This window comes from Protopterus annectens, chromosome 12.part0, assembly GCF_019279795.1.
Source record: "Protopterus annectens isolate FY-2018-M chromosome 12.part0, PAN1.0, whole genome shotgun sequence".
Taxonomy (NCBI): Eukaryota; Metazoa; Chordata; order Ceratodontiformes; family Protopteridae; genus Protopterus; species Protopterus annectens.
In genome coordinates, this window is record NC_056746.1 from 1,184,878,223 (window position 1) to 1,184,893,296 (window position 15,074).

Sequence of the window (15,074 nt, forward strand, 5' to 3'; positions counted from 1 at the left end):
AGACGGATCCGAGCATTAGATATGAACCAATCAGTTGAGGAGAAAATGAAAATTGACAACATCAGATCTGAAGTTTCATTGGATGCAATTCACTGTCCAAACCCAAAATCACAGAAGGATAAACTGCAGATAATTAAAGTCAAGACTTAATAATCCTGGAAAAAAGACTGAAAAAGGTCCCCATGACATATGTATTAAAACAAGGAGCAAAAAGCATGAATCTTTTTACCAGGGGTAAGCTCCCCATGTGAGAGTTGTACCTCCATCCTCCATTTTAATTTTATGTAATTCCAGAACTCACATAAACTCAGAGAATGGAGTAATACGGTCCTTCAGATATGTTTATTTTATTGCTTCAAAAACCCAGGCCTGGCCCATCTCTGAGGTGTCTCAACAATAAACTTAGTAAATTTAATTATTTAAGAGGGGGTATGGTTCTCAACCTGCTCCTCCTACACATACATGTGATGAGTCAAAGAGACTTACCCACCTGCAAAAATATGGCTTGCAAATATTCTGATGTTATATTTTCCTGTTTTTTCCCCTACTGTGCTCTGCTTGCAAGATTGCAGAATAGCAGGGCATATAATTAACAGGGGGTGTGGGGTGCAGGGGGGCTTGCTACTACAAAAAAAGTCCTGGGATTCAATCTTAAAAGATTGTTTTTATTCACTCTTTTGAACGTTCAATATTTGATGAGACAATTTTATATATATATAAATAATGTGTGCGTCTATTTGTGTATCTATATATATCTATCTATATTTTTATATATAAATATATATATATATATATATATATATATATATATATATATATATATATATCGATAGATAAATATAGATGTATAGACATAACCTTCCATCAAAACAGAAACTAATCGATCCTACTACAGTGCTTAACTCCTACTCATCAAAAAGGTAAACTTCCATCCGCAAAGGATCAAAAAACAACACAATGTTTTTTTGCAGGGGGGTAAGCCCCCTGCACCCCACACTCCCTGCTAATTATATACTCCAGCTTTGAGACTGCACTACAGAGGGGAAAGTGCACATTCCCCAATCCCCACCATAGTGCAGTTTTGCACTGACAAAGCCAGTGCACTTTGATTAATTGACATTCAATCAATTGTACTAACTCTATCGGCTTTAGATGGGCTGTTTTATACATATGTGTGCGTGTGTTTGTGTGTGTGTGTGTGTGTGTGTGTGTGTGTGTGTGTGTGTGTGTGTGTGTGTGCATGTGTATATATATATATATATATATATATATATATATCTGGTTTCACTTCATAATCTCGAATTACTGAAAGGTCGAAATTCAGTAACCCGAGACTATGAAGTCGAACCATTTACAACACCAAAACCACAATCCCAAATCACACAATCACGAACATACATACACCATACACCACTTAACATTCCACCCACAGCACACAAACCACACAAACCTACACTCCCCTACTTATATATGCCAACTCCGAGGTTGCACATAACATAAAAAAAAAAATTCGAGATATTTGAATTCGCTCTTATGCACTTTCGGCATTCTGGTTTTCAGTTTCATGGACTCGGGTTACTGAATTTCGAGCTTATGAAGTGAAACCATATATATATATATATATATATATATATATATATATATACCCACACACACACACACACACACACACACACACACACACACACACATGCGTGCATGTGCTTAAGTTTATGTGTGTGTTTGTAGATGTGTGTGCGAGTGCATATGTGCATGTGTGTGTGTGTGTGTGTGTGTGTGTGTGTGTGTGTGTGTGTGTGTGTGTGTGTGCGCGTGTCCTGTGATGTTCTGATTTCCCATCCAGAATTAGTTCTCTGCCTTACAACTTCTGAGGTATAAATTAAGCTCCAGCTGAATTACAACTCTGAGAAGAAAAAGTATCAAGATAGGAATGAATTAAATCACATTTGTAGTATCAGGATAGGAATGAATTAAATCACATTTGTATTATCAGGATAGGAATGAATTAAATCACATTTGTAGTATCAGGATAGGAATGAATTAAATCACATTTGTAGTATCAGGATAGGAATGAATTAAATCACATTTGTATTATCAGGATAGGAATGAATTAAATCACATTTGTATTATCAGGATAGGAATGAATTAAATCACATTTGTATTATCAGGATAGGAATGAATTAAATCACATTTGTAGTTTGGAATGTACTGGAATTAGTGTGACTTTTGTGCTAAGACAAACCCTACCGTTATACACATTGCGTACCTGGAAACTGTCAAGTGTGATTGAATATGGATTTCCACTACTGACTTTTCACATATCATAATCGCTGTAATCTGTTTTGTGCATTGTCTGTCTTGCGGATTGCAAGTAATTTCCAGTTTCATTAACAGTGGGTGATTGTTACTTACAAAGCATTACATTGTTTTTTGCTGCTGAAAGGTGATGGATCTAATAACTTATCCCTTCTGACTCCTTTTTTCTATCACACTACCTTTTTGACCTTTTAAAAGTGATGCCATTTATTCATTTTGTCATTCCAATTATGAAAAGAGCACATAATATACATTAACCAGTCACATTTCTACTTTAATATCTACCACTAAACTACATGCAGTCACCTACATTCATGTATGCAGGTTCTTTGTGTACACTGTTTCTGTATACAGATAAAGCAATAATTATAAAAAAATATAACCATATATTATGCTTGACATGTCTGTGATACATTTGTACATACATCAGCGATGCCTTGGTACCTGCAAGGTACAGTAATTTTGTGAGAGTGCCAGACCTCTGTACTTACAAGATAAAAAGAGTCTTTTGAATAAACAGACATCTTCCTCTATAACAACAGCTGGTGACCTTTGTACAGTTAGTGGCACAACAGAGGCTACGGGGAATCTGCACCCCTCATCACACTGTGTTGACTTCTCTGAGCTGTGGTTTAAGCACAGTATGTTTCAGACATGACTCATTCTGAATACTTAATATCACACTGACTCTTATCTCTTACAGCTTCATGATGTGGTGCAGAAGATGAACGGTACAAGGATGTTTCTTCCTTGTCAGAACTACACCGCTGTTTCCATGTATCTCAATAATCCAATCATCCGAAAAGTGCTGCATATATCCGAAGAGTTTCCAAAATGGGAGATATGCAGGTATATGAAATGTAAACATAAAATGTGCAATTTCTTCACAAATTAATACTGCTTGGCCTATATAATCTGATTATTTTTCTGCTGAACTTCCTGCCACAATAGAAGTCACCTAATCTTCAGACAATTTGTCCCATCAGCACACATTTTGATTGTAATTTGCACTTTTATCTGTTGTATACAAGTTTGAATGTCAACTGTCTTTGTAGCGATTGTGCCCTTGAAGACTGCTAAAATTCAAAATTTTCTTGACTAACAGATACCATCTCACACCACTCCTAAGCACTCCAGACCATCTACAATCCAAAATCGTGTTTTGCTTCCGAGTTTTACAGTATTTAGTCATACCCTTCTGTAATCGGTTCATCCCCATCGCATCACCACATCCAACACTTTGTCATGACACAGCTGTTATACTGCACCTTCTGACCTGCACAACAATCATGTTTGAGCTCCTATACCTTCTCATTTTAAAGCAGGTCTGCAACAATAAGAAAATTCCAGATTTGTGGAACATCAGTATGATTAACATCCCAAAATGGGATGCTAGTTGATATGTGGAAATTGCCTTCCTGTACAGTTAACAGGAAAGTATCAAAGTTTTAAAAATGCAGCTTTACATTGCTGAATTATAGGTGTAATATGAAACCTTGAATATAGAATTTCAGAATCACAAAAAAACAGACCATGTCATTGACTGCACAAAGTCAAAAATGGTAAAAAAACACATGAAAACAGTGCTTTTAGCAGGGGGAAAGCCTCCTGCACTCCCTGCCATGGGGTTAGGTGCCCCAGACTGTGATACTTTTATATACCAAACTTCCTGATCTCACTGTCTAACAATCTCGCACTAGAAATAGTGCTTTGTGTTCTATGAAACATGAATTATCCAAATATTTAGCAATTCTGGTTTCAACATAAGAACATATAATAGTATGTATGGAAACCACACACACACACACACACACACACACACACACACACACACACACTGACAAAAATTAACAGTACCGAATCCAGCTGGATTTGAGAAAATATTTCCATTTTTGTAACCAAACACACAGGATAAACTGCAGGCCAGGTTTCACTTACATGGAGCTTTTTCAGTGCTAACCAGTCCTGTGGAACAATAGGATTTTGATAGCAAATAACTATGTGACCAAGTTATATGACCATTAAAAAAAACAAAATGGTGTTAGAATAGTGAATAAATACAACCATCACTAAAATTATCAGAAAAACAAAGGCTGCAAAAGTTTATTCAGCCCAAGTTTATTCAAAGCTCCCAAGTATATATATATATATATATATATATATATATATATATATATATATATATATATATATATATATATATATAGACACACGCACACACACACACCTACTTTTAAATAACTTTGCTTGTAATAACCACCTTTCTATTTTGTGATGCTTCAAAACTACTTTAATGACCCCAGCCAACTAAACAAGTATCTTTACATGTTGTATTGCCTTAAGCATACATCTCAACCTCTTAAAATAAAAATCTGGACAAAGCCTAAAATAATTGTAATTGTGGTGGGGGGAGCATAGAAACAGACAACAATTCACAATTCTGTCTTCCCTAAAAGTAAACTTAACATTACCTCAACTTCCAGCTACCTACTACCTAAATACCATAGACTCTCCCACATTAAATACCATACAGCTACTATAACAAGAGTGAAATATCTAACAATCATTATTAATAACCCCACATCAAGACTTTGTAAGCCCACCTTAAAAGATGGTGACATACACCCCAACCCTGGCCCTACAAATCCACCTACCCTGATTACCCAGCCCAAACACCCCAACTCTTTGGTAATAGGACATCTAAATATCCGAAGTGTTAATAACAAAGTAACCCAACTTCATGCCCTTCTAGATACCCATAGCTTTGACATCCTCTGTCTAACAGAAACATGGTTAAAGCCAAAGACCAAAGACAATGAAATCATTCTCCAAGGATACAATATACTAAGGCTAGACCGTATAAAAAGTAAGGGTGGTGGAGTTGCAGTCTTATTCAAAGAAGGACTTCAAATCTCCACCTTACCATTTGACCCACCACAAGATAGTAAAGCTGAAGTACTTGTCACTAAATTTCAAATAAACCATAACAAATCTTTATATATTATCTGCATCTACCTTCCACCTGGTAATAATATTAGCACCATAGAAAACATCCTAAGCTGGGTGTCCTCTACATACCCCCAAGAAACTATTATACTTGGTGATTTTAATACTGATTGGAAAACTGTCAAAGCTGATAATCCCTCCTCCCATATCAACCTTCATGGTTTCAGTCAAACCATCATAACCTCTACCAGAATCAACAAACCAAATAAAAAGAGAGCATCCTAGACTGGATTCTTATAAATAGACAAAACAAACTTACAACACAGGAACTCTACCAGATGATGTTAGTGATCATACTTTAACCTATATCCTTAGGCATAAAAATGATATCTCTAATCCCCCCATCTATAGAAACATACGTACCAATAAAAACTTCAACCCAACATTATTCCAAAATGAACTAAGTGCTTGTAACTGGAATCCTCTAAAAACTCTACCACTTCAAGAAGCTGTTGACTATCTAAACTCCAATTTCCTATCTATCCTTGATAGGCATGCACCCAGAAGGACCATTAGAATGAAAGCCAAACCAGCCCCCTGGCTTACTAATGAAACCAAACAAAAGATCTTACTTAGAAATAAAATCTGGGCAAAGTAGAGAGCTAACAAAAATATTTCTGATCAACAACTTTTTAAGCAACTGAGAAATACTACAAAAAAGGCAATACTCATAGACAAAAAGAATTACTACTGTAAAATACAGCAAAATCACCAAAATAACCCCCAGAAGTTTTGGTCTAGTGTATATAAACTCCTTTCCCCAGGGCACTCCCATACACCTATCCCTCTTCAGGCAGACCCAAACACCCCCCACCAAACAGCCAATGCCTTCAACTCTTTCTTTACAGAAACCATACAAACACTAGCTAGCCAACTTATTCCAGACAGCTCAAACCTTGCCACGTCCATACCTAGTACTCTACCAGTATTCTCTATTCAACCAATATCTACCACTTTCGTCTACAAACTCATCCAAAAACTTAGGCCTTGTACCCCTTCTGCTGACCAGTTACCTTCTGAATACCTCCAAAAAGCAGCCAAAGTAATTTCCTATCCTATATCCATCCTCATAAACAGAACCATCAAGGAAGGTTACATTCCAAACATCTGGAAAATCTCCCATATCATTCCCCTTCACAAAGGTGGCAACTCAAATGACTACTCAAACTATCGACCAATAGCACTCTTATCACCCTTAGCAAAAATCATGGAAAAATGCATTCATCATCAACTTTTAAACCATTTAACACAAAATAACATAATAGCTAAATGTCAGCATGGTTTTAGGCCATCTCATAGTACCACAACCGCTGTGTTATCCTTTACAGATGTTATAAACAGAAATTGTAATAACAACAACCTCTCATCTGCACTCTTTATTGACCTCTCCAAAGCTTTCGACATGGTTAACCATGCACTTCTGATCAACATTCTTGAATCCTTCTCTCTTGACTCTTTAGCTATTAAATGGTTCAGGTCCTACCTAACCAATAGACAACAAGCAGTTCTCTGGCAAATAATATATCATCCCTTCTACCTGTTACACTGGGAGTCCCTCAGGGCTCCATTCTAGGCCCACTTCTTTTTTTCTCTTTTTATTAACGACCTGCATGTAGCAATCCCACAGGCCACCTGCTTGATAAGGTGGGCATTGCAGGGAAATAAAGGACTACTTAGTCGTAATAAAAATCAAACCACCAGTCTAACTGAACAATGAAGGAAACCACCAACAAATAGTGAAAAACACAGTTTAATATTGCTTTCATCTCAAAGGATTTCTTCAGAATGAAATAAAATGCACACAGCAACATCACCTTATATATCACATCAGAATAATTATCTAATAAAACAATCAATTACTTAAAGTGCACTAGCAAAAGGAATACAGTCATTCAAAGGCATGCATCTAATTATATAGACAGCTCATTTTAAAATCTTCAGTCTTCTATTCTTCAGAAAACATTTAATATTCTGACTCTGAATTCTGACTGTTCTACAAGTGAATCGGCTGGTGGTGTTCCTGCTGAGAATGTATTTGATATGAATGATATGTCTGATACTTCTGGTGATGAGCAGGATGAAATTAATGGTTCTGGTCAGATTCCAGTTAATGCAGGGCGAGTCCCTTTACAGAAACAACCTGTTTTATGTCAGAACGAGATGAGCGACTTGTCAACAAGAAAGACTTCCACAAGGAACAAGAAAAAGTAACTGCTTTTACTGAACATTCCAATACTGATATTTTGAATGAAAAAATGTATAATATGTCTTGTTATTCATTTACTTCTGATCAATTATTTGTTTTAGGGCTTGGTTTTAACATTGTGCCTAGCAAAAGCATGAATTTAGGACACACATTGTTGGATTTAAAAATGTCTTGTCGTAAACTAAATTTAAGTTGTGTTTTTTCTAGTATGGAATTGAACAAATGTTTGTTTGCTAAACCAAGTACCATTACCCCCCCCCCCCCCCAACACCTTACGTGCTTTTGAAAATGGTTGCACTGAAGACATCAGACAACTTGTTCATACTAAGGTCGATTATAAGTTTTATAATCTTACTAGAGCACAAAGAACAGCCCCAAAAGAACTGAGGCCTTTAATTCACCTTCGGTTCATGAAAGCCGATAAGGGAGGGGGGGCTGGTAATTCTTGAACAAGACAAATATGTCAATTCTATTGAACATATGTTAAGTATTGAGACTGAATATTCAGCAGTTAGTCAACAGTTGGGTTTCAAAGCATATCACTGCATATGCTCTATTTTATATGATCTGTGGGTCAGTGGGTATGTTACTAATGATATGCATGACTTTATGTTAGTTGAACATCCACTTTTGGGGACCATGTTTGGTATCCCCAAAATTCATAACAATCTTGAAAATCCCTCATTTAGACCCACAGTGTCTTCACCAAATTCAGTCACAGAAGGTATTTCTTTAGTAGGTGATTATATACTAAATCCATTAGTCCAAAAATTAAATTAATTTATTAAGGACTGATAGCATTTTTTGGATTTGATCAGGACTTTTAATTTCCTAAGAAAAATATTTTGTCCAACGTCCAAAAAGAACTACTACTGTACAGCAAAATCACCAAAATAACCCCCAGAAGTTTTGGTCTAGTGTATATAAACTCCTTTTCCCAGGGCACTCCCATACACCTATCTCGCTTCAGGCAGACCCAAACACCCCCCACCAAACAGCCAATGCCTTCAACTCTTTCTTTACAGAAACCATACAAACACTAGCTAGCCAACTTATTCCAGACAGCTCAAACCTTGCCACGTCCATACCTAGTACTCTACCAGTATTCTCTATTTAACCAATATCTACCACTTTCATCTACCAACTCATCCAAAAACTTAGGCCTTGTACCCCTCCTGCTGACCAGTTACCTTCTGAATACCTCCAAAAAGCAGCCAAAGTAATTTCCTATCCTATATCCATCCTCATAAACAGAACCATTAAGGAAGGTTACATTCCAAACATCTGGAAAATCTCCCATATCATTCCCCTTCACAAAGGTGGCAACTCAAATGACTACTCAAACTATCGACCAATAGCACTCTTATCACCCTTAGCAAAAATCATGGAAAAATGCATTCATCATCAACTTTTAAACCATTTGACACAAAATAACATAATAGTTAAATGTCAGCATGGTTTTAGGCCATCTCATAGTACCACAACCACTCTGTTATCCTTTACAGATGTTATAAACAGAAATCGTAATAACAACAACCTCTCATCTGCACTCTTTATTGACCTCTCCAAAGCTTTCGACATGGTTAACCATGCACTTCTGATCAACATTCTTGAATCCTTCTCTCTTGACTCTTTAGCTATTAAATGGTTCAGGTCCTACCTAACCAATAGACAACAAGCAGTTCTCTGGGCAAATAATATATCATCCCTTCTACCTGTTACACTGGGAGTCCCTCAGGGCTCCATTCTAGGTCCACTTCTTTTTTCTCTTTTTATTAACGACCTGCATGTAGCAATCCCACAGGCCACCTACATTCAATATGCAGATGATTCAGTGTTAATTTGCTCAGCAACCTCACCATCTGCACTACATTCCCTGACTCAGAATGTATTTAACACAGTAGAAACATGGTTTACAAAACGTTGTCTCCTTCTTAATGCAAAAAAAACAAGCTCCTTCTCTTTACACCCTCTAATAAGTCTACCCCAATTGATTTCTCTGTCATTTCCAATAATAGCACAATCATACACCCTGACTCTACAACTAAACTGTTAGGAATTACTATTGATAACAACCTTACATTTGATAGTCACATAAATAACACCATTAAAAATGTCAACAGGAAAATTGGCTCCTTATATCGAATCAAAACTTTCTTAACTCCAACAGCTAAAACCACAATTGCTCATTCCCATTTAATTTCTACTCTTCTTTATGCCTCTCCCATATACACCAACCTAAAAAAGAATAACCTTGTCAAACAACAGCATGCCTATAACAGCATCGCCAGATTTGCCACTGGTAACCCCTTTTGAACTCACCACTGTCTAAATCTAAAGCAGCTGGGCTGGCTTGAACTTCAAAACCTTCTGAAAATCTCCCAACTAACCATGACCCACAAGATATTTTATCAACCTAATAACACTCCTATACTATCCAATCTCATAATCCCTTATAAAAGCCTAAACTCACTGCGCTCCTCTATCAAGCTTCTAGCTAGTATAACCAAAACTAATAACTTGGCTGGAGATTCCCTGTTTTCTAACACAGTGGGAAAAAACTGGAACCTTCTTCCAAATGAACTAACAACACTTTCTTCTTTGCCTCTCTTTAAACAAAGACTTAAAACATACTTTAAAACTCACTGGTTATGTCCATGTTGTAAACCTGACTAACCTTTCCATCTACTAAGATTACTTCTACACCCTACCAATTTTTCACACATATTTCTTTAATTTCTATGATGAAGAACTAAACTGCTGACCACAATGAAGCAATTTCGTAGATTCATCCTGCTTATTGTTAGTACAACCTAGTAAATAATAACACTGTCACTTTTATTCTGTAATAGAATTCATCTCACCATTCTTAATGATTTTTATACTAGTGTAAATATCTTTTTTGATCACTTTTTTTATCATTTTTACTGATTTTTGTATACTTATTTGAACTACTTTCATTTACGATGTTTCAACTATGTTTACCAACCTTGTTGCTGTATTTTAAGTAATGATCTAACTATTAATGTTGGAGCTTTTCTCCCCGGGCCTCTACTGAAAATGGAAATATATCCAGCTAGACTAGCCCGGTAAACAAATGTAAAATAAATAAATAAAATAAATAGGGGCAGATTTTAAATATTGCAGTTAGAAATTTAGAATAACAGAATTTGTGTTATTGTGCATTTTCTGAAGGATATGAAGTCTGAAACTCAAATTTATGTCATTGTTTAGTTACTTTAATCCTCAGTGATTTGCCAGAAAACCGCAAATTTTATAAATTTTATGAGGAACAGACCTACAGTATGAGGCAAAAACTGGACAGTTGACAGGTATGGCCCTAAGGAAATTATGCAGAAATCTTTTTTGCAACCCTTCCCGGCTGCTTCTTTTCCACCTTGTAATAATATTTTCCATTCACATTTGTTCTCATTACTATATTAATAAAAGAGAAAAAAAAACACCAATATCCTTTTTTACATACAGTTAATATCTTGTTTAGTCCTGTACAGAAACATCAATCCATCCATCATCCCAGTTCAAGCTTATGTATTTTCATTTATGTCATTTCTGTTTTATTCCTCATTCTCCTCATTGAACAAAAGTCCTCTCATCCTCCCATCAGCATTCTAATAGCAAAAAAAAGAAGTTGGTGGTTTTATTGTACATACTTCTTTCAACATCATATCTTAATCCCATATACTGGATCAATAGGTAAACAAAAATGCTTGATAAGGTGGGCATTGCAGGGAAATAAAGGACTACTTAGTCGTAATAAAAATCAAACCACCAGTCTAACCGAACAATGAAGGAAACCACCAACAAATAGTGAAAAACACAGTTTAATATTGCTTTCATCTCACAGGATTTCTTCAGAATGAAATAAAATGCACACAGCAACATCACCTTATATATCACATCAGAATAATTATCTAATAAAACAATCAATTACTTAAAGTGCACTAGCAAAAGGAATACAGTCATTCAAAGGCACGCATCTAATTATATAGACAGCTCATTTTAAAATCTTCAGTCTTCTATTCTTCAGAAAACATTTAATATTCTGACTCTGAATTCTGACTGTTCTACAAGTGAATCGGCTGGTGATGTTCCTGCTGAGAATGTATTTGATATGAATGATATGTCTGATACTTCTGGTGATGAGCAGGATGAAATTAATGGTTCTGGTCAGATTCCAGTTAATGCAGGGCGAGTCCCTTTACAGAAACAACCTGTTTTATGTCAGAACGAGATGAGCGACTTGTCAACAAGAAAGACTTCCACAAGGAACAAGAAAAAGTAATTGCTTTTACTGAACATTCCAATACTGATATTTTGAATGAAAAAATGTATAATATGTCTTGTTATTCATTTACTTCTGATCAATTATTTGTTTTAGGGCTTGGTTTTAACATTGTGCCTAGCAAAAGGATGAATTTAGGACACACATTGTTGGATTTAAAAATGTCTTGTCGTAAACTAAATTTAAGTTGTGTTTTTTCTAGTATGGAATTGAACAAATGTTTGTTTGCTAAACCAAGTACCATTACCTCCCCCCCCCCAACACCTTGCGTGCTTTTGAAAATGGTTGCACTGAAGACATCAGACAACTTGTTCATACTAAGGTCGATTATAAGTTTTATAATCTTACTAGAGCACAAAGAACAGCCCTAAAAGAACTGAGGCCTTTAAGTCACCTTCGGTTCATGAAAGCCGATAAGGGAGGGGGGGCTGGTAATTCTTGAACAAGACAAATATGTAAATTCTATTGAACATATGTTAAGTATTGAGACTGAATATTCAGCAGTTAGTCAACAGTTGGGTTTCAAAGCATATCACTGCATATGCTCTATTTTATATGATCTGTGGGTCAGTGGGTATGTTACTAATGATATGCATGACTTTATGTTAGTTGAACATCCACTTTTGGGGACCATGTTTTGTATCCCCAAAATTCATAACAATCTTGAAAATCCCTCATTTAGACCCACAGTGTCTTCACCAAATTCAGTCACAGAAGGTATTTCTTTCGTAGGTGATTATATACTAAATCCATTAGTCCAAAAATTAAATTAATTTATTAAGGACTTATAGCATATTTTGGATTTGATCAGGACTTTTAATTTCCTAAGAAAAATATTTTGTTTACAGTAGATGTTCAATTTCTGCTTATGAGTATCCCTCATGATCAAGGGTTGATTTTGTTAGACAGTTTTTGGGAAATGTAGCCCACCTTCCTTCTGACAGCATATTCGTTTTATGCACTTTAATAGAACTAGTGCTTAATAATAATTATTTTTTATTTAACAAGAAAATTTACAAGCAGCTAAGAGGGGTAGTTATGGGGTCTGCTGCGGCCCCGGCCTACGCCAATCTAGTTCTTGGGTGGTGGGAGCATAGTGCTCTCAGACCTATTATGAAGCAATATCATATAGTTTTTTTTTATGGCAGATATGTGGATTTGTTTTTTTATTTTGGAAGGTGGCATAGACCAGGTTTATTCCTTTTGTGATAGTATCAATAAATCTAGTGATTTTTTAAAATTTGTATTGGGGAATGTTGGGTTATCAGTGCAGTTTTTGGATGTTCCCCTGGCTTGGGATACTTCTAACAACTGTTTCACAAGTGGAATACATAAGAAGGAGATTTTTGTTAACAGTTATTTGCATTATTTGAGCAATCACCCAGTTTTTATAAAAAATAATATACTGAAGGGTCAGTTTATTCGTGCTTCACAAATGATTTCTGAAGAAGCTGATTTTGAATCAGAAGTCAGCTTTATACAGAATATGTTTTTGGTTAGAGGTTACCCCTCAAATTTACTTGGTAAACTAGCTAATGAAATTAGAACAAGAAGGGCTACTGATTTTCCACCAATTTTGAAAAATGGTTGTACTACTATTACAAATACGCCACATGGAGTCACAGGTGTTAACAATTTAAGTTCTAATAATAATAACACAAATACTTTTGGTATTTCTTGTATTTTGGATATGTCTGTTGATGTATTTAACATCAGGTCCATCATTACTAGAAACCGGAACATCTTATGTGGGAATAGTGAATTAATACAAGTTGTAGGTGATAGACCCAATTTTGTATACAAAAAAACAGACAGTCTAAAAAAAGTTTATAATTTGACTCCACACATAAAAGTACCCTTGTTAATAGCAGACGCTGTAAGGGGATGTATAAATGTGTTTTTTGTTCTTCATGTCATTTTATTTTAGAGGGACCCTATATTAATTTACCCTGTTTGAACAGGACACTTTCTATTGATGGTGTATACAATTGCAATACTAGTGGCATAGTCTATCTTGCTGTTTGTTCTGTGTGTAATGAATTTTATGTACGTATGTCCAGATGACCACTTAGTAAAAGAATTAAAGAGCATTATTATTGTATTAGAACTGCGAACATCAATAATGCTCTATTTAAACCTTGCATTACATGTAGTGGTTTTAAAATGTTTCTGTTTTCTGTCTTGGAACATGTAGTTAGAAGTATAAGGGGGGGGGGTCCTATAAGGACCAACTTGAACAAAGAGAAACTATGTTGCAGCTCAGGTTAGGAGCTGACAAAAAACCTGCTATTAATGACTCAGTGAATATTAAATGTTTTCTGAAGAATAGAAGACTGAAGATTTTAAAATGAGCTGTCTATGTAATTAGATGTGTGCCTTTAAATGACTGTATTCCTTTTGCTAGTGCACTTTAAGTAATTGATTGTTTTATTAGATAATTATTCTGATTTGATATATAAGGTGATGTTGCTGTGTGCATTTTATTTCATTCTGAAGAAGTCTTTTGAGACAAAAGCGATATTAAACTGTGTTTTCGCTGTTTGCAGGTGGTTTCCTTCATTGTTCGGTCAGACTGGTGGTTTGGTTTTTATTAAGTTTTGTTGCTGCTTCATCCTTGGGACTGTTGTTTTTCTTAGTTGACTACTTCTTTGTGTTGTGAGGTCCAACTCTACATGTCAGTGGCATCCTCTCCCATGAAAGAACCATTATTTCCATGTAATACCTATTCTGGGGGTCTGTTAAATTGTTTTGCATTTGTTTTATTATTAGTATATACATATATTTTATATATTTTGTTATATTTTTGATGTAAAATAGTTCCTTTACCTAATATTTCAAAGTTGCTATTGGATATGTAATTGTGGGAGAAAGTGTTTTACATCCAAAATGTACTATCATTTTTATTTACATTTTGTTAACCAGGTTAGTCCCACTGTGCCAGTGGTCTCTTTTTCAGGTGAGACCCAAGGTGGTATTTAGGGTAACTAGGGGAAGTTTGACCAGGGCACCGGGGAACTTCCCTTCTCTTTTTTTTGATAAGTGCTCTGGGTTCTTTTACACTCTCCTGAACTACCATCAAGTCAAGCAGATGGGGCCCAAGTTTAACATTCATTCTGAAGGTTGGCACACACAGGAGTGCAGTACCCCCATTATGCTGCACTGCAGTGTTGGTACTGGCATATTAATCTAACTACTAGGTGTGGGAATAGAATGCACAGCCAGGAGTGCAGCACCCCCATTATG

General features: G+C 35.7%; 1 protein-coding gene across 1 annotated transcript in view; it reads left to right on the plus strand.

Annotated features, from left to right (window-relative positions):
• The window catches only part of LOC122817074 (lysosomal protective protein-like), a 337,956-nt gene that overhangs the window by 264,347 nt on the left and 58,535 nt on the right, over nucleotides 1-15,074 (plus strand). The window contains exon 11 of the mRNA XM_044090226.1: nucleotides 3,020-3,165. Coding sequence (XP_043946161.1) covers nucleotides 3,020-3,165 — 146 coding nt within the window. The remainder of the gene's footprint in view (nucleotides 1-3,019; nucleotides 3,166-15,074) is intronic.